This window comes from Epinephelus moara, chromosome 3 (assembly GCF_006386435.1).
Source record: "Epinephelus moara isolate mb chromosome 3, YSFRI_EMoa_1.0, whole genome shotgun sequence".
In the NCBI taxonomy this organism is placed as follows: domain Eukaryota; kingdom Metazoa; phylum Chordata; class Actinopteri; order Perciformes; family Serranidae; genus Epinephelus; species Epinephelus moara.
The window spans coordinates 32,910,503-32,936,767 of record NC_065508.1 but is presented as its reverse complement, the minus strand read 5'-3'; the positions used below and the strand labels follow the sequence as shown (position 1 = coordinate 32,936,767).

The following is a 26,265-nucleotide window of genomic DNA, read 5'->3' as shown; positions in this document are numbered from 1 at the left end:
TTATATATATATATATATATATATATATATATATATATATATATATATATATACAGCCTATTACCATTATTATGTGAGCAGGCTGTCTCAGTGAACACACAGTGATTCCCTGATAGATAAATGACAGTATAAGGAGCATACAGCCCACTGCATGTAGAGCAAGGTCCTGATCATCACTGCATAATACTTCATACTTACTGGTGTAGCAATTTTAGCAAAGCCCAGCTTAATGTCACCTGCTGTGATTTATAGTGAGTACATGTCTACACTGATTTGGTATTCTTAACACTGCTGTGCTTGCAGATGTGTTTTTGTTTTGAAGGCATTGTTAATTTCTTTTTGTTCTGTCTATCTCTGTCTCACTATCTTCCACACAGAGAGAGTTCCCCAAATTTTTCACATTCCGTGCCAGAGACAAGGTGAGTGTGCACATATTACAAACCATGTGTTAAATCATCACTTTTGCTTATTTTCTGAATGGCTAGATTGGTGTTTGCATGTAGAAATGAGTGAGCACGTCTGTTGAAAAGATGAAGAGATATATATGTATATGTAGTCTATACATACATCAGGTTATTGTGGCATTAAAAATAAACCCACATATTTCAAAATAAAACCGATTGACTGACTTTTTGCTGGGAGACCATTCAAAACTATGTTGTGGTTATAGGAAACAACTTTTAACCCCCCCTGGCAGTGCTGAATTTCACTCTATCACAATCAGTGATGGCTCTTCCTCTCCGTTACCCCTGATAGTTTCACTACAATGACACCGCCAAAACTCATTAAAGTAATGAACTCTTTAATTATGTCTCCCATTTAAGAGAAATGACACCCATTAGCAGCTTTCTGAGAGTGAGATTGCCCATAATTTCATTTACTTAATACAGTGTGTGGCTCACAGGCATCTTTTTACTCTTACATCAGCTCGGTGCTCCTAAAATTGCCAATTTGAAGTACTTCCGTTAATGGAGTGGATGATGGCAGGGAAGCCTGATGCCTGAAGTTTTACAGCAAAGTCTTTGTTTGTTTGTTTGTTTGTTGTGTTTCTGTTTGTGATTGCGTCTGTGTCCTCATTAGTTTGAGGAAGACAGGATCTATCGTCACTTGGAGCCGGCACTGGCATTCCAGTTGGAGCTCAACCGCATGCGCAATTTTGCCCTGACTGCCATCCCATGTGCCAACCACAAGATGCACCTGTACCTGGGTGCAGCCCGTGTGGAGGTGGGCACAGAGGTTACGGACTACCGTTTCTTTGTGCGAGCCATCATCCGCCACTCAGACCTGGTCACTAAGGTTAGAAAATGAAGGAACAACCTTTACGATCCCTGTTAAGTTTCCAGGTTCTGGATTCTCCAACATAATGCTTTATATCATTTGCTTTGATTTTACACTTGAATCTTACCGGCCCTGTTAACATTTTTTTTCCTGTTCCTTCATTAGGAGGCCTCCTTTGAATACCTTCACAACGAGGCCGAGCGTCTGCTGCTGGAGGCCATGGATGAGCTGGAGGTGGCTTTCAACAACACGACTGTACGAACCGACTGCAACCACATCTTCCTCAATTTTGTCCCCACGGTCATCATGGACCCATCGAAGGTTTGTGAAACTATTATACACACATACATCTCTGATATGCAGTCAGACCACAGCTCACAGTGTTATTAATGAGTTTGCGTCCTCTACAAACTTCAGATTGAGGAGTCTGTGCGCTCCATGGTGATGCGTTACGGCAGTCGTCTGTGGAAGCTGCGCGTCCTGCAGGCCGAACTGAAGATCAACATCCGCCTGACTCCAACAGGAAAGCAAATCCCCATCCGCCTTTTCCTCACCAATGAGTCAGGCTACTACCTGGACATCAGCCTGTACAAGGAGGTCACTGATTCCCGAACGGGACAGGTGGGGCCCAAAGATCGACAGGTGGGGCACTCATACATCTTCCATCTCATCCGCATATTGTCCAGTCGGTGGGTAAGGGCTTCAGCTCCATCCTGGAAACATCGGCTCCCAGAGTGCTTTTTACCAGCCTCTCTTGTTGTAACAAAGATGGGGTCTGTCATTTTTTTATAGAGTAGAATATAAAAATTCTGGCTTTAAGATTGATTTCCAGTATGGTGTTGTGCTCTTAGCCTGCTGGACAATTCTTTTAGTAATGTCCTCTCTCCTCGCAGCTGATCAGGTAAGTTACGCTTCATCCATCCATCCATCCATCTCTCCATCAACTACCCACAGGCATGTGACAGTTGTTGACTTTGGTTTCTTTTTGAAAATTCTAAACACAAATGAGAAAAATCTGTTGCATTTCCTGCAATCATTTTACAAATTGATTGAACTTGAGTTTTAAAATAGCCAAAGTCTAGCTGCAAGATAATGTGTGCTGGAATGGTGTGGAATGCTCTGGGGTTACAAGGACATGCTGTTGAGCTTTTTCATTTGTGATTGGAAGTGCCTGCATAAACCATAGCTGCACTGACAACATTGTAGCACTTAGTATAGGTCACTATTGAATGCTCCCGTCTGTCGTTTTTGCGTGATGTCCCCTCCAGGCTGTTACCACATTGTTCTTAAACATCTGACTTCTGTGTGAACGTCTTCATTATGTTAATAAGAGATTGTTAAATCACATACTTTGTATTGGTTAAGGTTGTAGAAGTGGGTATCACAGATGCTCATTATCATCATCATTGTCAATGTTATGATATTTTGGCAGGGTTGCAGAAGAGGTGAGTATATCTGTAAAGTGACTCTCTCTGTCCCTTTTTGTTCAGATCATGTTCCAAGCGTATGGAGACAAGCAGGGTCCGTTGCATGGCATGCTCATCAACACGCCCTACGTGACCAAGGACCTGCTGCAGTCTAAGCGCTTCCAGGCGCAGTCTCTGGGCACCACTTACGTCTACGACTTTCCAGAAATGTTCAGACAGGTACAATACAAAAATGAATGACTGGTGATGTTGATCATTGTGCTTGGCTTATGATGAGAAATACTGATTGGCCAAATTATGTTGATGGAATCATTTTGTGCTGACTGTTTAATTTCTTTTCCCAGGCTCTGAAAAAGCTGTGGCACTCTTACCAGGCCTATGCCCACCTACCCAAATGCCCTCTTCCTTCTGAGCTGCTCACTTTCACAGAGCTGGTTCTTGACGCCCAAGGTCAGCTGGTGCAGATGAACCGACTGCCAGGGGGCAATGAGGTTTGTTTTTGTTTTGTTTTTTTTGTATGTTTGTTTTTACTTTTATACATGAAAACATTTAAAATAACACCTATTTGTCATAACATGCATTTTTCTTGTCTATCCACACTCTTTCAAATGTGCAGTTTCCCTCACAGGCTGTAGGTGTCTCTGTGTTTCTTTGTCAGTTTTTTTGTGTGGTTTTTAAATATTTTATTGTTGTATGGCATCATTGAAAGTGCATTAAAAATAATACTTATGTCTTGTTATTCTATTTAAGGACAAAGTGCTGCAGTCTGAATCAAAACAATGACATTAACCTGAATGTATAAACAGTGTGTTTATGCTATAGTATTTAAAGATATTTTGTATTTGTTAAAGTGCATCTGTACTGTTTATACAGATTGGTATGGTGGCATGGCGGATGACTCTGCGCACGCCAGAATATCCAGCGGGACGTGAGATCATCGTCATAAGTAACGACATCACGCACAAGATCGGCTCATTCGGGCCTCAGGAGGACGTGCTGTTCCTGCGGGCCTCAGAGATGGCACGAGAGAGCGGCATTCCTCGGATCTACATCGCAGCCAACAGTGGCGCCCGCATTGGGCTGGCAGAGGAAATCAGACACATGTTCCACGTGGCCTGGCAAGACCCAGCTGACCCCTATAAGGTCAGTCACATAACATTGTATTTGTGGGATTCCCTTTCAAAATGTTGTGTTACTGATTTAAACCCCAAATTCATCAACTTAAAGTTTCAAAACACAAATATCCTCAGAAATATAATTTTGTCAGTGCATTGTTTATTTTACTGGTATTGACTGAATGTCTTCCTTAATGGATGTCATTACTTCAGACACCAACTCAAGAAATATATCACTATGATGTCATACTGTAGCCAGAGTACAAAAAAAGGTGGAAACGGAGTATGCAGGATGGTAGGAAATCTAAGGGCTATGACTCACAGGGATTACTTCTACATACATTTAAGACATTATTTGAGACACGTTTAATATAAACACCCTTCATTCTAACACCACAAGACACATAGAGCCCCTTAAACAACAGTGGTAATATAGTAAATATTAACAGAATATGCAAGGGAGGACAAAAGCCTAAAAGGTTTATCCAAGGTCTTCCTTGTTTTGATACGAACAGTCAAATAAAAGAAACTTAATCTGAACACAATTTTGAAAACAACATAAATTCATTACTCTATAACAAAATGTCACATACAGATAAGAAAAGTTATATGAAGTTTAATAATTATAAATAGAATAAACAAGTAACTCAAAAGAATATAGCTAAGATTAAAAGATTTTTTCAGTTTTTTGAAATACTGGCAAGGACTGACCTGGAAGCTGATTAACATTGTTCCATGTTATGGGTCCAATATAATTTACAGAAAATTGACTGAGGCGGGTTTTAACAAGGGAAATGTGAAGGTGACTATGATGTCTGGTCTGCAAAGAGTGAAGAAAATATTTCCCCAAAAAATTAGGCGAGCTTTTAATCATTTGGTGGCTTTTTTATACAGACTCACAAGTTTGCAATCTATTGATGTCATTTTATGAAACAGTGAGGCAGATGGCTGCCTGAAGCTAGAAAATGCATCAACATACCTGCCTTGCTCCATTTTATCTTTCTTCTTTTCTTTTTTCTTCTTCTTTTCTCGCCTTTTCAAAGATCCAACTTTGTAGTTTTCTGCATCTGTGTCTCTGTCTGTCATCACTAAGCAGTCATTGCTATATTCCCCTGCAGGGTTTCAAGTATCTCTACCTCACACCTCAGGATTACAAGAAAGTTTCAGCCCTGAACTCTGTGCATTGCGAACATGTGGAAGATGAGGGAGAATCCAGGTACATCTTTTTATTACATTAACTTTGTATGTGAGAAAGTGAATCTGCAAGACGCTGTAGTATCAGTCAAATATGCGCAACATCACGGTTTAAAGCCCATGAGATTACAGAGGTGTGAATGGAAGGGAAAGCTATCAGAGGGTCACGTCTGGCTTTGAGTGAATATATGTGTTGTCATGCAGGTACAAGATCACTGACATCATTGGAAAAGATGAAGGTCTGGGTGTGGAGAATCTGAAAGGGTCTGGGATGATTGCTGGAGAATCCTCTCTGGCTTATGAGGAGATCATCACCATGAACCTGGTGAGACTGAAGTGGACACACTTGTGTACAACAAACACATGCATACACGTAGCCTGCTCCTCAGCTTTGAGCTGTACACTTGTGTGCGATCTTTTAAGAACAAAGACTTGCTCTATACAAAGACTTGATTAGCTCACAAGCCTTAACATGATTGTCTTGACCCGCAGGTCACGTGCAGAGCCATAGGGATCGGGGCCTATCTGGTGAGGCTCGGACAGAGAACCATTCAAGTGGACAACTCTCACATTATCCTAACTGGAGCTGGGGCACTCAACAAGGTGAAATGATCTACTGTGTAAATGCATAAACAAAACTGCAGACTCTGAGATACTAAATGGCACATCATGAATGATGTGTTTATATATATATATCAAAGTAAAGAAATTAGAAAAGTGTGCCATGATTTCGGTGCTGTTCCAACTGGGTGATCAGGCCTCCTCCCATCTCGTTCTCTTCTACTAGGATTCCCTCTCAGATCGCGGCCACGAGCCTGCCTGCCACTCACAGTGGAATAATTGAAAGCGAACCATGAAGTTATATTTGCATAGAAATAGAGTGACATGCCTGAGGCTGCAGTGCAGGACACCCATATCATTTGTTTTTAATCAAAATGAAAAGTTTTGCTGAGGCAGATTGTTTTCTCCGTGCAGTTGATTGGTATGAAGATGCACATGTGTATATGTGTGTATGCCTTCACACTTCACTACCTCCTTTTGTCTTCCATTCTCTGTCCTTGTCAGTGTATTAAGATGACTCCATTTCAAATTAGATGACAGATCGCAACATGACAAATCATGCAAATGGCCCCATGATGGCATACCTATTTGCTGGGAGCTCAATTGTTTTTAGATGGCCCCACTGTTCAGCTCAGTTTGCGGGAGTAGACTCATAGTAATGTTTACTGACAAGTGTCAACAGTGTGCAGGGGATGTATCACAATACATCCTTTGTTTAAAATCAATTGTCTTCATTTAAAAGTAGCGCTGATTTCACCAGCAGCCCAGGCAAGAAATGGGGTCGTTTTTTTCTGCCTGTTTATCATGTGGTTTCCTGGCTATTAACTGAAGCTTAATGGAGAGCAGGAGGCTGCCACCCAGAGATCATCATTCCATTAGCTGCTGGAAAGCTCTCATATTTTCATGGGGAGTGGATAGTAACTACTAGCATAAATACCCCAGTGAGCTGTTACATCCAGTTTGCCCCTCATTTTCTTCCTCCCAGTCATCTCCCTCTGTTCCTCCTCCTATTTCCCCTCCTCTTCTCTCTGCTGTGGAATCTTAATGAAGCCGGCGATGGCCAGAGGCACAGGGGTTTTGTGTATGTCAAGGTGACTGCAATGTTTCTCGGGGCCGCAGGCTTTCCTGACAGCTTTAGGAGAGTGCCCTAGATTTGTAGCCAGATACATAACCATTAATGGTAATAAAGAAAGTAAATGATGGCTGAAAAGGTGAGAGCTGAGGGTAGGGATTGAGCTCCTCTCTGATTTTTATGGAACCATGTCAGGGCCCTGCCACCTGTTCTAGGCTGCTTATGAAAATAGGGTGGGCTGGGAGTGAGATTTTATGGCTTCAAGTTGGCATAGGGGCAGTTTTGAGGGTAAAAGTAGTTTGGTGGCTTCCCTCTCACCTTTGTACAACAGGATTTATCACAATTGGTAGATAGAGATACACCTGACAACAAAAAAGGATGTAAGCCAGCTGAGTTAATTGAGCATTTTGGATACAGAAGAGCATGTGTTAATTCATACCGTCTGTGAAAATCAGAAAATCCCCCAGGAAGAGTGGCAGGTGCCGCCACCCACCTGTGACGGCTGCGGTAGAGAGATTTCTGGCTGCTGATCACCTGTATTGACGAGGCAGCGGGGCCATGTAATGCAGGACCCCTGCTGTTACCCAGCACGTCTGTCTGTGTGCCATCTCATTGATCCACAGCCCCCCACTCCAGAAGCCTGACGACAACACCTCCTGTTGTCAGCCGAGGTTGCACAACATGAACATTAACCCTGTTGCATCCATTAGAGGCCACACGGAGGAGGCATTTAAAGGGTAAATCCACACTAAGTTAAAGTGGGCAGAAAAGTCCTGCTCCAGTTCTCAAGCAGGTTTCAAGAGAAGTGCTTCCATAGTTTGCTGTTGTGAGTGACGCTGTGACCTACCATCAAGAGCCTTATGGTGTGTGTCAAAAAAGCCATATTTAAAAGTCAGACAGTCTGGGATTCAACGGTGAAAAGTATTATTTTTATCATCCTTTTCGCCATAATGTAAAATAAATACCTTTATCTTTTTCCTACCACAGGTGCTGGGCAGAGAAGTGTACACATCCAACAACCAACTTGGCGGCATTCAAATCATGCACAACAATGGTGTGACCCACTGCACTGTTTGTGATGACTTTGAGGGAGTCTTTGCACTCCTGCAGTGGCTGTCCTACATGCCCAAGGTAATGTTCAGCTGTTGTTTTGAGCAGGATGCTGCTTCCTGTAGCACTGTGATAAATGAATTTATCTATATGTTTATAGCTGTTTGTTTTGTTTTTTGTCATAATAAAATGAAGCTCACTTTGTCTTTTCTTTAGTGTAACTCTAGTCCAGTGCCAATCCTCAATGCCAAGGATCCAATAGATCGGCTGGTAGAGTTTGTGCCCACAAAGACTCCCTATGATCCTCGCTGGATGCTCGCAGGACGTCCCAGCCAGAGTGAGTGTCTAGTCTCACTATCTAGAGAAATATTGTTGTTATTTTCTGTTGGCAGGTAGGTACAGAATAGTGTAGGTGATTGTAGTTCTGGTAGATACTGTCTGGGTTGTTTTTGTGATGCAAGATCTTTAATAAATATGAAGTAAGATTTTTTATTTTTTTTTAAACAAACATTTGATTACCCCAGTGTATATACCTGGTGTCATTGTTATTCCTCTCAGATTCAGCTACTAGTTGATTCAATTTTGATCATCAATTTTGTCAGTTAATAAGCAAAATTGCCAGATATTTGCTTCCCAAGCTTCTCCCTTGTTAGGATTTCCTGCTTTTTTAAAACTTTTATATAACTGTTAATTAAATACCGTAAAATTTCTGATTGTTGATTGGAAAAAAGCCCTAAACTGTGTAAGAGAATGGATGTCACCACCGTGATGTCACTGATTGGTTTGTTGACTCCCATTCTGAGCCTCAAGTTTGGCTATTTGGCCGCGCCATCTTGGAATTTTGGAGCCAGAAGTGACCATATTTGCATAAGAGGGTTGAGCTAATCCCTAATGCTAGCTTGGTCAGCACGATGCTTTTATAGCTATGTTTAACTGTGATAATGCTAATGCTAATTTTTGCTAGCGAATAAAAAAGGCTTAAAACATTAAAACAAAATGTACATACTGGAAAAACAAAACATCCGACTCCTTATAGGGGCATATATAAAAATTCAGTCAATGTGCAGTTATACATGAGAAAGTTAGCATTAGAGACCAAAATCATTTCTTGTACCAGGCTGTATACGTGTTAATTTCTGCTACAAAGTTGGGCATTTTAACATGTGGATCTACAGGGATTGACTCGCTTTTGCAGCCAGCCTCAAGTGGCCATTTGAGGAACTGCAGTATAGTGTTGCCTTCATTTTTAGGCCCCAGCGGTCGCTACTTAGACAAAACAAGCAATTTTGAGGCATCAAATTGGGCTCTGGGAAACTGTAACTGGTATTTTATTACCTTTTTGACATTTTTCAGACAAAATATATAATGTTAATGACTAAACAATCATCCAGTTAACAATAATGATTGCTATTTGAAGCCCTACATGTAGCCCTACAGCCATTCTCTGCTTAAAACTGAGAGAGTGGGGTGGCTACATCAAATTTTGAGTTGCACTAAAAGTTGTATTGTGTTATATAGCATCCTGGTTGTTACTTCAGTGATGATGATTTATGCACTTTCACTTTTACCCATTTCCTCTACTAATCATTTTCATTCTATTTTTTTAGCAGCAGTTGTAAAAAGCTACACTCTCATTTCTTTGTGTTATTTATAAAATAAATACAAAGATTAATCATTTAATGCTAATTTTCCCAGGGTCAGAGGATGAAATAATTTATTACCAGAGAGAGAGACTGTTAAGAAACTAAGAGAGTAACATTAAAGCCTGGCATTATGCTGCTAAAGGCAAGATCGAGATAGGACCAACATGGATCCAGCATGTTTTACACTGCAGGTCAGGACTGAGCAGGTTCCACATCAATGTAATTACAGCTTGGGACAGCAAAGAGATTGGGGGACCGTGTGGGAAGCTAGTCAACGTCTCTGGTAGTGATGAGTGGCGAGGCTTAATTGAATGGTAACCTCATAGGCTGGGCATGTTTCTCAGGGTATGCAGGCAGAAAAAGAGCTGAGCAAGCCTTCTTTTACAGTCATCCATCATGGTTTGCTGCCAAGATTGCAGATTCTAAGGAAGAAAATGCACAACATTGGACTGCAGGAAGAATAAAGCCAGAGAAAACAATGGAAAGAGAGAATATTTTCAGAAAATTGATTCAGGCGCATTTCCAATTTGCCATAATTAACCCCACTTCTTTCCTCTGTCACACTCCTCTCACTCCTCTCTGTATATACAGCACCAAAGGGTTCCTGGCAGAGTGGCTTTTTTGACCAGGGCTCCTTCATGGAGATCATGCAGCCATGGGCTCAGAGTGTGGTGGTAGGCAGAGCCAGGTAAGTGTCCCAACAAAACACTAAACCATAATGACACACTGGCAATAATGAATTTGTTGGCACTGCAAATGTAGTCAAGGTGTTTTGGAGATGTCAGTGCTGAATAGCCTCTCTCCACAGACTGGGTGGGATACCTACTGGGGTGGTCGCCGTGGAAACCAGGTCAGTGGAGCTGTCAATCCCAGCCGATCCAGCCAATTTGGACTCTGAGGCGAAGGTAAGGGGTGCATATACTCAAGCGTAACCTGGCATCCATGTATTTCGGCATTTACAGACGCCCAGGTGCTGATTTTGTGATTTGTATATCTAGATCATCCAGCAGGCAGGACAGGTGTGGTTCCCAGATTCTGCTTTCAAAACCGCCCAGGCTATTAAGGACCTGAACAGAGAGGGCCTACCTCTTATTGTGTTTTCTAACTGGAGGGGCTTTTCTGGAGGAATGAAAGGTACTTGTGCTTCCGTGGTAATCAGTCCGTCTGGGATTAAAACCATTCAGTGTCTCATATGAAACTGTTCTTCTTAGATATGTATGACCAGGTGTTGAAGTTTGGGGCCTACATCGTGGATGGGCTGAGGGAGTACACGCAGCCGGTCCTGGTTTATATTCCCCCACAGGCTGAGCTGAGGGGAGGATCCTGGGTGGTTATAGATCCAACCATCAACCCTCGCCACATGGAGATGTACGCTGACAAGGACAGCCGGTGAGTGAGACTGGAAAAGGGCAGTTTCATCTGTAAAAATAAGTGTCATCTGTATCAAACCACCTTTACTCACTTCAATCATTCTTGTCTTCAGAGGTGGAGTTCTGGAGCCTGAGGGAACAGTGGAGATCAAATTCAGGAGGAAGGACCTGGTGAAGACCATGAGAAGAGTGGATCCGGTCTACATGAGCTTGGCTGAAAGACTGGGTGAGTCCTCCACTTCAATTCTAATTATAGCTCTTTAAGGGTGTCTTTCACCCCCTCGGCCTCGTCCTCATTTTAGTAAGGAGCAATACATCAGGTGGGAGCATGTGTGCACTCCCTGTCGTTCTTTATTTGGGGTTGATTGTATCATCTTCGCTGCACTCCCCCAGGACTCGTGTCAATCACAGCCCGTTCAGATCAATCACCAGCTCTCCTGTCTCTCCTGCACAGCCTATTGATTTTCCCGCAGGCTCAGAGCAACCCTGGTCCAATGCTGTGTGTGCTTGGCGCTGTGGGCGAACTAGAGGAATGGAGGGTTATTGGGGGGAATGTTTTCGAGCTTACAGATTGGAATTGACAGAAATCAGTCTTTGGTGACAGCAGCCAGGGATTTGGGGAGCTCCAAAACAAAATGCTGTTAGCAGGAGTTAATTCACCACTGCATGTTCATGTAGAATCTGATTTGATGGTAATGGGACTATAAAGGAAGGCCTTCTATAGGACCACTATGTGAGGGTAGAATGTGCTGCTTTCACTCCTAAACTCTGCCCCTTGTACACTGTGTTTCCTTTGCCTATTAGGTTCAACTGCAGTTTCTTGTCTATATACACTGCTTGTAATCAAAACCTGCTGGAACATGGCAGTCCGTTTTTGGCAAATTCATTTGACAGCGTTGTATGGTATTGCTTTGTAACTCCAACAGGAACCCCAGAACTGAGCCCCCCTGATCGCAAAGAGCTGGAGACCAAGCTCAAGGAGCGTGAGGAGTTCCTCTTGCCTATCTACCACCAGGTGGCTGTGCAGTTTGCAGACCTCCACGACACCCCTGGTCGCATGCAAGAGAAGGGCGTAATAACGGTGAGCGCTTTTTGTGTGCATGTATCACTACAGTACGAGTGTCAGTACGTGAATGACCTGAAAAGCCCACAGGGGAGTATCCATCTAGCTGCTGCCGCACATGCCTAGTGAATAATGTTTGGTCTCACCAGGCTGTGAGATTCGTCCTCATAATTATCTTCTGATGACCCTGGTCAATCACCTTAGAAACTGCAGAGCAGCCTCGGGCAGGCCCCAACTCAAATCCTGTGCCTGCCCAGTCCCATCTTTCACATACAAACATACTCACACTCACCTTTGACTGCCATCCATCTGTGAAAGACCTTCTGGTTATGTGAGCAGTGTATTTTGTACTCACAGTATGACTGTACTGGTCTGCATGTTCAAGTCATGTACACCAGCAGAGAATTCTGTGATTGTAGGTTCAAATTCCTCAGATCTGCAATCCACTGTGATTAATCCTTTACATTAATCTGCTTCGTGTTATGTTTAAATGTGACATTTTCTTTAAAGATAAGATTCCCACATAATGTTTTCAATTGGACTTTCCACAAACTTGAATTACCCCTTTTAAATTGAGTGGAATTTGTGTTAAAGTAGTCTTTTATATTATGTGTCCTAATGAATCCTCACATAAGTGGCTGGGATTATGTAATCAGTGTTAGAGAAAATCAAGACAAATGTATACCACAGACCTTTTTGCCAGCGATTCCTATTACCTTAATAAGTTCTACCTCAGTGTAACATCCCAGATGTGGATTTAGACCGGCAGAAAATGATTCATATTCCCCTTTAAATTCACAAATTATTAAATACACTGACCTATATGTTGACATTTAGTAAATTGTAAAAACATGCAGCAATAGTAGCTTCTAACAACAGTAGCTGCATTTACATGATTATTTCTTTTGTCTTTTGCCTGTCTCAGGATATACTTGAATGGCAAACATCTCGTCAGTTCTTTTACTGGCGCCTGAGACGTCTGCTGCTGGAGGACACAGTGAAGAGGAAGATCCAAGCAGCCAACAGCGAGCTGACAGACGGCCAAATCCAGGCAATGCTACGCCGCTGGTTTGTGGAGGCTGAGGGGGCTGTAAAGGTAAAACCCCACTGTGCTCTTACAGGCCTTGCTCTATAATCTCTCAACATTCAGTGAGTGTTAAAGTAGAAAAACATCATACATATCTCATAGCTTTACATTCCATGTAAACTGGACTTTTAATTGAATTGAAATGTATCTGTTTGAAGCAAATTACATAAATGATGATGCTACAATTTATCTAGTTTGCACAGATTTTAAACAAATACTTCAGTCATTTACTGCTTTATCTCATGCCAATAACGGTATGACTCTGTGACAAACAAAAGTAAGCCAGTACAGCTTCATTTCAGTAGACAGTTTCAGGTTCTTTGGAATTTAAAACAGACAAAAATGACCATATATTTACTCCAAGCAATTTGCACTATAAAATACAAGTGTATGAAATCCAAGAGATTGTATGTGGGCAAAAAACTGAATAGAATACTTCTGTATTTATAGTATCTCACTTCGCATCCTTTCCTAGAAACACAGTCTCACAACCACACAAATATCTGAAAAATAACTTTTTTTTTTATGCCTCTGTGTTGGTAATAGCATCATGTTTTTGGCTGTCTGTCCATCTTGCTGTCCGCCCTACTCTATTGAATGCAATATCTCAAGAATTCCTTGAGGGAATTTCTCTCAAATTTTACCAAAACTTCCACATGGACTCAAGTGATTTAGAATTTGGTTTTCAAAGGTCAAGGTCACTGTGACCTTGCACCCGTGTCATTGTCATAAACAGGATATCTCAAGAACACCCAAAGGAATTTCTTCAAATAAGGCACAAACATTCACTTATACTCAAGCATGAGCTGATTAGCATTTGGCGGTCAAAGGTCAATATCACTGTGACCTCACAAAACATGTTTTTGTCCATAGCTCAAGAATTCATAAGTTAATTATGACAAAATTTCACACAAACTTCTAATAGCATAAAATGATAACGTAATGACATTTTATCTCAAAGGTCAGTGGTCAACTTAACTGACAACATCTGACCATTATATAACGTTATAACCTCGGGAACAGAAGGGGAAACGTTTGGTCAGATACTTGGTGACACTAATCTTGGGTGCCTATCTTAAAACTGTTGTGATTGTATGAATCCTCTGTGCTGCCGTGCTGCTATGTAGCTTCCTTGCAGTACCAGTGATGGACAGACATGAGTGTAAACTGTAAGTGTAACTTGACTGGTTTGTGGAGGCATACAACTGCAAGGCAGTAATTCTGGTTTCCCAACAAGCCCGAGATAAAGCCCAAGCATCACATACATGCATACATGTTGTTTTATACTCATTTATTTTCAGATTACATGCAGTTTAAGTACCTCCTAATATACATAGTCTTCATATCCAGTATTCTGTGATGAATGATTGAGAGTCTTTGATAGTCGTAGTAAAGACTGAGGTTTACTTCATTTCAGGGAAGTGTGTAAACACCTTCTTAGCCCCTGGGAATGATTACAGAGGTCATTTCTTTTTATCCTGAAGCTCCTATTCCTTCTCCTCAAGGTGCACCAGATAAAGAAGTAGTGAGCATTCCTGTGAAATCGTTGTGATGAACTACAGTCGGACTGATAACTGGCACTTAATGAAAATAAACATCCCTGAGAGATACGTAAATGCTGTTCCTTCCGGCCCAGAGTCAGGCTCAGAGTACAAGCTGCAGGGGTGACAGGAGGCTGCCCAGCGTTTGAGATCTCCTCAGAAGTGGCCTTCTTGTTAGCTAATATATTATCCCAATCAGGACTGGCTGTCTTAAGCCACAATTAATCACAGCCCTGGCACGTGCAGATAGGAGAGCAACACGCTGTTTCTTAATTAAAAGCAAACAGATTAAAAATGATTAATAAGGGCATTAAATGTTCTTGTGGACCTCAAGCAGGACTGTTCATAAAAAAGGCAAGAGCCCATTAAACCCCTCAGCCCCCAAATCTTTGCTAAGCCCTCCAGCCTGGCTTTGTTTGGGATCAGAGATGCCAGCACTCATGAATACTAATTTCTCTATCAGGTCCAGTCAACACAACATCCGGCCTGCACTTTGTGCCTGTCCATCCCTATTGTTGTTGATAGTTATTTGTTGATTTGTGATATTTTATATATTTTATCCATTAATCCGTTATGTGATTTTTTTTATTTTTTTTATTACTTGCTTTACTTGTAAATTCCCAGTAACACTTGTTCACACCCATACCATAAGACAGTCCATCCAGTGTGTTGCAGGCTTTTTTTTTAGGATTGTTGTGTCCACGGCAGCTTTTTAAAAAAAAAACTTGGCCTTTTTGGAAACGAAATTGTGGGAGCAAGTGAAAATTGCAAAAAATAGTTGCGTTTTTTTGATGTACGTGTTGAGGGGAGCTTGTTCCAGTGAGAATAAAACCACACTCTTTCTGAGTTTGTGATTTATACTACACTGACTATACTAATTTAATCTAATGCACCTTGATTCTCTCTGAAAGACTGTTTCAGCATGCGCAATAGTTCGGGATACAACAGCCTCTCTCCTGGTGATTTACCTTGTCTGTTGTCAAGCATTTCAGCCATTCTCTGGGTGTGCTTTGCGGTAGAAAAGTGTTTGTCAGTTGATGTCATTTGTGTACCAATGTAGCCATGCACATGGTGCAAAAACAGTTTACGCCCGCTTTCGTGCAGAACACCAGTGAATTGTTTTGCACAGTCTTAAACACGTCCGGCACAAACGGTCTGAGACATTTGTGTCGCACATGTCTACATCTTCACAACCAGATATAAGGAAGTTACTTTGTGCTGTGATTGGTGAAACTCCGGGAAACTACAATGATTGGTCAAATTTGCAAAAAAAAAAAGTTGCAGTGATTGGACAAAATTGCTAAGTCATGCAGAATTTATGGAGATTGGTTGAACATGCGTCAATTGCTGCAATCGCCCCAACATCTCAACAGGCTGATTAAAAAGTGTGATTTCTGAAGCATATTTATCCAAAAATCCTCTGAACTTCCCTCACAGTGATTCATTTTCTCTTACACAGGCCTATCTGTGGGATAATAATGAAGAGGTGGTGGCATGGCTGGAGAGGCAGCTAGCTGAAGAAGAGGGCGCAAGGTCCGTCATTGACGAGAACATCAAGTACATCCGCCGAGATCACATCCTCAAGCAGATACGCAGGTGATAATTCTAAACAGTTAAAGTTCAGTCTGATGAAGTATTACACAGTGCAGCTAATTTTCACCCGTCAATATGTTCATCCGCCAACCTGGCTGACACATATGATATCCAGCTTTCACTGCATGATTATGATGTTTCCTTTTGTTTTCCCTTTTATTTTCAGCCTTGTTCAAGCCAATCCAGAGGTCGCTATGGATTCTATTGTTCACATGACCCAGCACATCTCACCCACACAGAGGGCCGAGGTGGTCCGTATCCTGTCCACAATGGAGACGTCAGCCTCCTCCTAGTGGGAGCCTGGCCTCTCCTCCTCGCCTGGCTGAAGCTCAGCTCAGGCCCGAAACACACAGCCAAAGGAGCCCAGCTCGGCCAGACCTGCTGCTGACTGAGCGCTGGGCTGGAAACTGAAGCTGGAGGAGCCAACGTGATGGCTCTTGGCTGCTGCCAGGTTACTGATGAATCGTTGGCTATGAATCTCACTAAACAGGAGTTCAGATGACTGACATCAATTATGACATTTTGTAAATTGTCTTACATGTACGCCAGTGTTTAGATAAATCCATGTATTTTGTATTCAAGTGCAATTGAGAAATGACTACGGGAATATTGAGTGACTAATATGTGGTATGTTTGGAGTTTACACAGTTGGCCCAAGTAGCTGTTTATGCTTCCATGATAATCAGTGGCCTCGACGCAACAATACATTTAGAATGTTGTTGTTATATGGAAATACACCTTGGTTTGTGACATATGCTTGTTAGGATTCGCAAGTGTTTTGATGACCAACTTGACGGTGACAACACATTGCTGGGGGCATTAGTGAGAAAGGGGGTTTTACACTCCTAAGTAGGGAGCACTTAGTTACTGAACAAAGACGGGGAACACTACAACAGATCTGGACAGGAGAGCCCAGCAGGGAGCGGGGACGAGGTCCATTTAAGACCCCGACTGTTTCACAGTTACCCTGCAGTGAGCGACGGGCAGCTCGCCTCACAACAAAACCACAGCTGTCCCTTCTGTTCTCACTCACACAGTACACACACATGCTGCTTTAGATGCACTTTACTGTTCCCTCACATTGCACCCAGAATCAAAAGTGCACAGTTTTAACTGGTGAATCGTGCATTTGAATATAACACGCACAAAGTGTTACAAACAGTAATACACACAGAGATGATGATAGCTTAAATGAGCATTGATAATGGTACTACGCAGAGTGGATAATGGCGTGTTTAGAAAAATACTCCCTTGGGTTACTGTTTTGACATCTAGTTTTAGTGCTTGCTCCTAAAACCAATTATTACAAGTTAAAAGGTTTTAATTTTTTTTAACTAAGGAAATATTTTTGAATTAACATCTAGATGTCTTAATCATTTAATGTCTGTTTGTGAAAGAACAAAGGCTACTGTTCACTGGACTTACATGTTTCATGTCAGATATGGTGTCTAATTTTCTCTGTAATCCAAACTGTCATATTTAAAGTTTGTACCGTTATGTATATGAAATGTTACTTATTTTTAATATTAATTTTTGAAAACAATGTTTGAATTGCATATTACTCCTCTACTTGAGTTTGTTACCAATAGACAGGCAAGCTGCGGCAACTGTATGAGAATAGAGTACATATTAATAATCAGCACCATAATGTTGAATTCAGTCCCACAGATCATTGTGTCATATGCTGTGCTGAAAATGCAACGTTAGCGATGTGAAATGGCTTCGTGGTCAGTGCTGTGCCTTTTATGTGCCTGTATTGACATGTTGTCCAGTTGCTTTATAAGTAACTGGTTGCTTCCTATGCAAGGATGGAGAAAAAATTGATGAGCTCTGTATGTGCAAATTTAATAAAGCTTACCCAACTTATTCTGAAGTGTGTTGTGCAAGTATGTTTCCACTTCCTTACATTAAAGGTCCAGTGTGTAGGATTTAGGGGGATGTACTGGCAGAAATGGAATTTAATATGATAAGTATGTTTTCTTTAGTATAAAATCATCTGAAATGTTATTTGTCGTGTTCTCACTACCTTAGAATGAGCTGTTTATATCTACATAAATGGGTTCTATGGATGTATGAAGAGACATAGATACAGCATTGATGATGGGGCTCCATTCATTTCTATGAAAGGTGCTCAGTGGCACAGTATCACTATAGTATAGTATAGTACTATAGTAATCACTATATTTCCAAAGTATGACACTAACTAAAGACGTAACAGATGCTGAGCGTGGCTGAGCGGCCAATCTCTGCCGGCCAAGTGGCTGACTTAGGGTTTAGCGCTCTGCTAAATTGAATGGGGATAAATGATTTAATCTTGTGGCTCTTCAATATGTTAGAAATGTTATCAGACCAAATGGATTAATCTTGATCAAATGAGTCATTTTGCAGGGGTTCTGATGCTCAAAAAAGTTTATCAACTGATTTATAGACATCTCTTTCCCAATCTAAGTCAATGGGAAAAAGTATTTTTGGGCCACATGGCATAGACCCTGGAAATTGCAGTACTAAGTATGGCCACTACGACAATAGGCTTCAAAACCCGGTGTGCTTCCTGGGGCCCTGGCAGGTCCTTGTCAGAGGAGATCACCATGTCGCACCACCATGTTTCTATAGTAGCCCAAAACAGACAAACCAAACACTGGCACTAAACAGGGCCATTCACATTTTCAAGTTTTCACATCGGCCGCTGTAGTTAGCAGCCCCTCTGTGACGAGAGTGAAAAACATTGATTTTTTTTGTCGTTGTTGTTGTTGATGTTGTTTTAAATGTGAAACTTCATTCATTGTGTTTTTGCCGGTTTAAATCACCGGCTCTGTTTGTCTAAAGAGGAAGAGACCTCTGCGGAAAATTTGACTCCCAGTAAAAGCCTCCTGAACATCTTGACCAGAAATAAGGTGAGTACACATTAAAGTTATTAGAGAAAACAGGTAAACACTATATGTGCAGGTGCTGGGCAAGCAGGCCATTTGCAAAATGCTGAAGAGTGTAAGAGAAACACTGATTTGTAACAACACTGAAGGAATCGTAACCAGGAGAAGGTTGAGCTGGTTGCAATCTGCAATCCTCACCACTACATCCCTCTAAACCTTACACACTGCTCCTTTAAAATAAAGCAAGAAGGCAGTTTAACAAAACTCAAGTTTCCAAGAATTCGCAGTAATTCAATTTGTCAATTATTTTTATATATTGACGATCCTTAGGACAGATAATCACATCACTGGAAGCCTCATTAATTTCGGCAGTCAGAACAAAGTCTATTACTCTGGAGACACATTTTCTGATTACTGGAAAATGATAGTCTTCCCATTCCTCAATCCACAGATGATTAAAGTGGCATTTTCTTTCTGGCTTTTAAACTTCAACAGTATTAAGGAGGATGAAGCAGATCAAACAAATATTGAGGGATCTATCTCATCCTTCTTCTTCTTTTTTTTTTTTTGTATTTTGTCTCATTCTTTCATATCATCCCCTTGGCTCTGTCAACTCTTGTACCATCCTACCAACAAATACGTAAGACAAATTGAGTTGCATGCACCCAATACCCACCACAATTATAGGAGGCCCAGTAAGAAAATGACTCATTTGGTGGTATAATTGGAAATGTGCCTTGCTTGGTCTCTCTGGTCTCCCAGAGGGTTTTGCTCATTTGTGGTGCCATGCTAGGCCGGCTAATTCTTTTAATCACCGACAAACTGCAGAATCAGGTTCCTCCTCATCCACTGGAGTGAAGGGAACAGGAGTGCTTAGTGAAACTTGCTGGAAACTGCTCAGTGTTGACCTTTCTCTATTTACAATGTGGATCAGATGTGTGGATTTATATTAAAATACATTTACATCAACAGTCCTGAGAAGTCTTTTTTGGCATTTGTTGTTCAGAGGAAATACCTACTTTTAAGGTCACAATATAAAAACTAAGCTGCTCTTTACATAATTTCAATTTTTTTACTTTCCAATCGCCAAGCCCTAGGGATGGTTTCAGGCAGAACTGTGACAAAAACGAAGCAGGGAACAGCAAGAAATATTAATGTAGAAAAAAAAAGAGAAAATCAGTGTATGCGATGAGATTGAAATGGAGGCATTAAGATAGCGCAGGGGGGAGACTCAATCATGCATCTGAGGCAACCATAATTCCACATTCACGCGTCTCAATGACTTGACAGCACTTGAGAGACAATGCCTGTGACCCAGTTGCAGGATTCCAATTAGCAGGGTGTATGCAACAGTTGAGATGAAAAGAGAACAGGGTCTTTACAGAGCCCCAGGGCTGTCTGATTACTGCCTGAAAACAAGAGCCTTTTGCCCGTGACAAAGAGTCGACCGGCACAGAGGGAGCGCCAGGCCCCAGCTGTTCTCATTCTCTCCAGGCTGAGGATTCTGAAGAGCTCATCTCATCTCCGCCTGCCTGCCTGCCTTTTTACATTTCAACCATATTGGGAGGTGTATAGCAGGCCAGTCACACTGAGACACTTTTCATGTGTGTCTTATGAGCTGAGTAACTGTTGGTAGATTTTTCTTGCCAGTCTAATAGAAACAGGTGACCTCTGGGTCAGAAGCCTGCATCTGTTACCTCAAGGCACCCTCATGTGCAGAGTGCCTGTTGTTTTGTGGCCTGCCTCCAAAATGTTTTCAGTCTCCAAATGAAACAAAACTGATGAATTATTCAATATGCTGCCCCAAGTACAAAAGAAATATGCATCTTCATTTCTAAATTATACTAATAGCATATAAAGTGTGTTCAGTGGTGAGTATATTTCCCAAAATATTAATGTACTTGCATATTCTTGTGGCATCATTAAAGTACCTTTGAACAAATGTAAGTTAATTTTCAGTGGACTATTACTAAGAATATATACATAGAAATATAATTTATATATTTGCATACTTGTGCTGAGGTAAAATTGATTGTAAGCAAAAGTGAATTCTTAATAATGAATAATAATAATCAAAATGAAGTACAACAAAAACATCCAGCGTAATCTAAATGATATTTAATTTATCTTAAAAGGACAGTTCACCCCCAAAATCAAAAATACATATTTTTCCTCTTACCCGTTGTGCTGTTTATCAGATTGTTCAGTGTGAGTTGCTGAGTGTTTGAGATATCAGCTGTAGAGATGTCTGCCTTCTCATCTTTATAATGGAACGAGATGGCACTCGGCTTGTGGTGCTCAAAGTGCCAAAAACATACGTTTGAAAAACTCAACAGCAATGGCTTTTTCCAGAAATCATGATCTAGTTATTCAAGATAATCCACAGACCTTGTTGTGAGCAGTTTCAAGTAGGAACTATTTTCTTTTTACCGAACAACATCTAGAAACCACATCACCATGCAGGAGAAGTTATGCTTCTACTAATGGACGAGAGGCTCGTGCTCGTGAGATGTAAACATTAACGGCGGCTTCCTCAGCTAAGCTTTCACGTTTGCTAGCCCAGTGGCGCTAGGTGAGCTAGCAGTAGACACATGCGTCTTTGGGTGCCATGATACAGTTTGCAGGTGTAGTTCAGTGGAAGGAAAATAGGTCCTAAGTTCCTACATCAAACTGCTCGCAACAAGGTCTGTGGATTCTTATTATTTTCAGCTGTTTTTTTTTGTTGTTGTTTTTTTTGGTGCTTTGAGCACCACAAGCCCAGTGTCATCTAGTTCCATTATATTCAAGAGGAGGCAAACATCTCTATGACCAATATCTCCAAAGCTCAGCAACTTACACCCAAACAATCTAGACTGATTAAAAGCACTAGCAATAGGTAAGAGGAAAATTGTGTATTTTTGATTTTGGGTTGAACTGTTCCTTTAATTATTTAGCAATGCTTAAGTGCATTTTCCACAAGACTTACAGTGCCTGTAAAGTTAAAGTACTACTTAATAAAAGTATGTTCTTGATGATATCTCAATGAAAGTGCATAAATCGAAAGTTCTTATAAAGTAGTGGTTGGAATTTTGTAAATATAAAGACATAGACATACACTTGATTTTAAATGAAAATGTACATGTAAATCCACATATTCAATGCCAATGCATTACTAGCAACTTACATCACATCAAGCAAAAGGGTATCCATTGTAAGAGCAGTCCATTTCCATTAAATTTAATGCCCAGAACAATGCTGCCATATGGTTTGATCAAACAGTCCGAGTCCATGTGGATTTAAGCTGAATTTCTAATAGGAAGTAACACACTGTTGTCACACTATTGGCTTTGTTTTATGATGGTGGTGCTTCTGAGTGAGACGCCCCTATGCATTTCAAGTCTTCCATGATTTATAATGTTTGATAGACTTGAATGATGAAGGGCAAGCAGAATTTCTGTAAAGCAGTTTGCATTTTTAGATTAAAAATTGAAATGAATGACGTATTGTATCTTTAATGCAGGGAGGCCAGCGTGCAGAGTTCTAGTCAGGCAGTGAATCTCTCCAGGGGCAGCGAGGGCAGCCTGTCAGCCAGCTGCATGAGAGGCTTAATCTTCAATCTGCGTTTGGAACGTGCCACGAGGGTCAAAGATTACAACACCCTGTGATCATCACCACATAATGCATACATTCTCATTCTGTCAGAGCTTGGTAAACATCGGCTGACTAACTGAACACCAGGACGACAGAGAGGAGGGCTGTGTTGCAGACAGAAAAGCAAGAAGGTATCAAAACAAGATAGAGAATTAGGTGTGTTTTAATCTTGACGTAGCTGAAAAATACAGTTTTTATTTTAAATATAAGCAGCAAAATTCCCTCATCAAATGTCTGTTTTTCATTTTAAGGAGGAAATGTATATTATGCTGTATGTGACAACACAATAACTAGGTTGCTATTTGTCATGATAGTGGTGCTAGACTGTTTAGCACTGATATTACTGTAACATAAGAGAAACATAGCTCCACCAACGTGAACAATAATATGCAGAAATCTCCTTATAGCTGTGCATTGCAGACCAGGTGAAGCTGCTCCCTGTACCATGCAGCCCCACCTCCCTCCCTCCCTCCCCCCGCCCCGACATTAACATTCATGGAGCCACTGGAGTGTGGCGAGCCGCGTACATCGAGCCAACGACGAGATGCAGGGATGAGGGGGGAGAGGGAGGATGGACCCCCCCCAACCCCCCACAATAGGCTGTATGAAGCAAGGGGAGGCCTGCGGTGAGGTGCTGAAGGTTGCCTGGTATGGCATTGTGGGAAAGGTCACCAACCAAGGTGTTACGTCTTTAGCCATATATCACAATTATTACTGCAGGTCATTGACAGGTATGGAAATTAGAGGAGCAGTGACAGGTCCACATGGTATGCTGGAAGTGTGGGCAAGGCTGGGCCAGCAAGAGATCACTGTCTAAGTAAAAGTATAGTTTTCAGCCATGCTAGCAGCGTGGTTCTGGGGATGGCAAAAACTTGACATTCCCATCAGCCTCAGTTGTACTAAAGTAATACACAAATAGTAGCATGCTAGCTTACTAAGATGGTGAACATGGTAAACATTATATCTTCTAAACAACAGGCTAGCATCATCATGGTGAGCATGCTAGCATGCTGATATTAGCATTTAGCTCACAGCGTCACTGTGTCTAATGCTCTAATCACACCAGGAGCAACAACCAGCCCCCCAGGAAGTGCATCATGCCACTTTTTCCCATAGACTTTGATGGCAAAAGAGACGTCTGTAAATCAGTGGATACATTTTTTTTTTGCATCACAATCTCCACAAAATGACTCATTTCACTATTAGGATTTGATCCATTCAATCTGATGACAAGTCTAGAAGGGCTGCAAAATTAAATAGTTTTATACCCATTCAAGTTAGCAGTGTGTTAAACTGCAAGTTAGCTGTTCGGCCAGTGGAAGTTAGCTGCTCGGTTGGACTCGGCAGAGCTTGGCCACTCTGAGTCTCTACTGTGCCTGCTCTGTGGGCCTGACAATGCGGGAGTATTGCCGATAATCCCTGGGTCATCTGGATAATTTTGGCAGTTCAATGCTATATCCAGTTGTCCTAATAAAGCCATGGTGACAATGCAACAGGGCGACCAGCTACATTATGGCAGAGTTGCTTTTGAAGTGTCTCTCAAGTGCTCATTAATGTAGTAACATTGTCACAGGCTTGTGTGTGTCTGCCACTTGAACCAGAGCACCTTGACTGAACGTCATCTAAAGGTTGTATTTGGTCAAAAAAATATCTATGCTTTGGATTAGTGTCTGAGCCCCATTTTATCCACCCCATTGCATCTCTGTGTGCATTAGCGATACAGATAAAGCTAGAATAGCCAGAGTTAACTAAGCTAAATAACACTACACCACAACTAGGGACCAAATAATACGATTGGTTGACACTTGGTTCACACCGCATCATTGGAGCACTGAAAAAAGGTGAGCTTAACTTTGATTTGTAGCACATCAAAAATGTTGGGCGTCAGTTTATTGCTTCATATCATTGCGTTCCATTGAAAAATAACTGTCGTTCTTTGAGGGGCAAAGAAGTTAGAAGAGTTACTTCCACAACCATGAGCCGCATTCTCGTGGTGTTAGAATAATCGGAAAAATGAGTACCCGATCACATTGCATAGCACGGCTGATCCATTTCCTTTGATTTTGTGATCAACATGTTGTTAAAACACATTAAAGATAAAGCAATAAAATACAACATATCTTCTTTGGAGAGTCCACATTACAACTTAAAGCTCATGAACACACTGAAGCTGGAAGAAAGATCATCCAAGGAGCAGTACCCTATGACAACAGCGAGTGGGCAAGAGGGAAAATTTAGGGATTCATGAGCACTTGGACATTTGACAAGCTGATCTGATACATAACAGACACTAAAAAGAGTTGTTTAAAAAAGATTTGTTCATTCATTTTCAGCCATCACTACTCTTGCGAAAGCACGGATGTTGCACTTGGCAGTTAGTGTCGCAAGTTTGGGTTTAAAATATTGCAAATAAATTGTTGTTTACTTCAAAATACAACTATGGTACAAAGCTGTATTTCTTTCCCATGTAGCATGTCAGGATATACATACTGATTGACTAATGACTCAAGAGGAGGCTACTCTGAAGAACATGCATTCTGCTACGCACACATGCACAGCATACTCATTATAAGTTACGGTATGCACAGGGGTGCTGACTAAAAGAGTTTAGCTGAATGCAAACATCAGTCCAGCAGTGGCCCATTTTGAGAGGTGCGCCACATTAAAATGCATGCATTACAGGCGTATCGTTGGAGCGTGGCAAGCCAGCTCCCTATGGAAATGTTGGTTTACTGCTTCTCATAGGGCCTGTGGAAGGCTTTATTTGTGACCAGTGTCCTCTGGCTCTGAAGGACAAAGGCAGCCAACCATGGAAATCAGTGTTCTTGACAACATCGCATACAGTAGTGTCATCTGACATCGCTGGTTTGAAACATTTAAATCAGACTGATAAAGATGTTTAAGTTCTCAAGAAGCTGCCTGACCTCCAGAGGGCATTGAGTGGGAGTGCTGCAGCCACCAGTGGCGATACAGGCTATAATGCAATGACTTAGTGCATTTGTGCACCGTCAATTATGTCCAAAGAAAGGGTTTGTTTTTGCCACTGACAGGCTCAGGTTGTTATTCTAAGTGTCTGACAACATAAAGGATCCCTACAGAGGTCAACTGTATTTGTTAGAGAGATCCTTTTGGTTTAACCAGAAACAGCCCCGAAATCACCATCATCAAACCCACTAGATCTCCTTTAAATAAATTGTAATTTTATTAAAGTAAAACACACTTCATTCAAAGTCCACAGAAACAAAATAAAAATCACAAAAAATGTCTTGGTTCATCTTTCCACTGTCCCAACAGTCACCAGCTCTGGTTTGGTTGAAATAAACCCTTAATTCAATCAGTCAAGCCCCCTGTCCTCTGCACAAAAAAACAACAACAAAAAAACAACAACGCTAAGACCCACTAAATATCTGGTTTTTAATGGGAAAGGTTACAGTCAGTATTCACACCCGGGTCAAATGACTCAGCAGTAGTCAAGGGTATTTATCAGCTCTGGCTGCGATTGGCAGTGATTGAGACAAAACACCTGGGTGAACATGTTAATTGTAGCCCCTTAACCAGCAAGATGCAAAGACGTGACACCACAAAATACCGTCCATCTCCGCCGAAGCAGTGCTCAAACATCGATTCAAATTAGTCTGCACCGGGTTTGAAAGAACAAGAGGTGTATAAAAAGAAGTAACCACTGCAAAGTTCTCACAGGCTGTATTCTACTGTTTACTAGCCTGTTTTCTAGCCTGTCTGTGATGTTGAATGTGACACACCAAGAAAACC

At 41.4% G+C, this 26,265-nt stretch overlaps 1 protein-coding gene across 6 annotated transcripts in view; it reads left to right on the top strand.

The window, feature by feature from the left end:
- The window catches only part of acaca (acetyl-CoA carboxylase alpha), a 40,057-nt gene extending 22,203 nt beyond the window's left edge, over positions 1-17,854 (top strand). For 5 of the 6 annotated variants that reach the window (XM_050038013.1, XM_050038022.1, XM_050038005.1 and 2 more), the window contains 21 exons: positions 378-419; positions 1,081-1,296; positions 1,444-1,599; positions 1,696-1,920; positions 2,769-2,924; positions 3,050-3,196; positions 3,579-3,848; positions 4,939-5,036; positions 5,219-5,339; positions 5,507-5,617; positions 7,635-7,778; positions 7,914-8,034; positions 9,932-10,028; positions 10,149-10,245; positions 10,339-10,474; positions 10,552-10,729; positions 10,824-10,936; positions 11,637-11,791; positions 12,699-12,869; positions 15,861-15,997; positions 16,161-17,854. In XM_050038013.1, coding sequence (XP_049893970.1) covers positions 378-419; positions 1,081-1,296; positions 1,444-1,599; positions 1,696-1,920; positions 2,769-2,924; positions 3,050-3,196; positions 3,579-3,848; positions 4,939-5,036; positions 5,219-5,339; positions 5,507-5,617; positions 7,635-7,778; positions 7,914-8,034; positions 9,932-10,028; positions 10,149-10,245; positions 10,339-10,474; positions 10,552-10,729; positions 10,824-10,936; positions 11,637-11,791; positions 12,699-12,869; positions 15,861-15,997; positions 16,161-16,287 — 3,018 coding nt within the window. In that variant the 3' untranslated portion in view covers positions 16,288-17,854. Of the gene's footprint in view, positions 1-377; positions 420-1,080; positions 1,297-1,443; positions 1,600-1,695; positions 1,921-2,768; positions 2,925-3,049; positions 3,197-3,578; positions 3,849-4,938; positions 5,037-5,218; positions 5,340-5,506; positions 5,618-7,634; positions 7,779-7,913; positions 8,035-9,931; positions 10,029-10,148; positions 10,246-10,338; positions 10,475-10,551; positions 10,730-10,823; positions 10,937-11,636; positions 11,792-12,698; positions 12,870-15,860; positions 16,002-16,160 lie in introns of those variants that run through there. The other variant, XM_050038030.1, reaches the window with a different exon arrangement.
- The last annotated feature ends 8,411 nt before the right edge of the window (positions 17,855-26,265 follow it).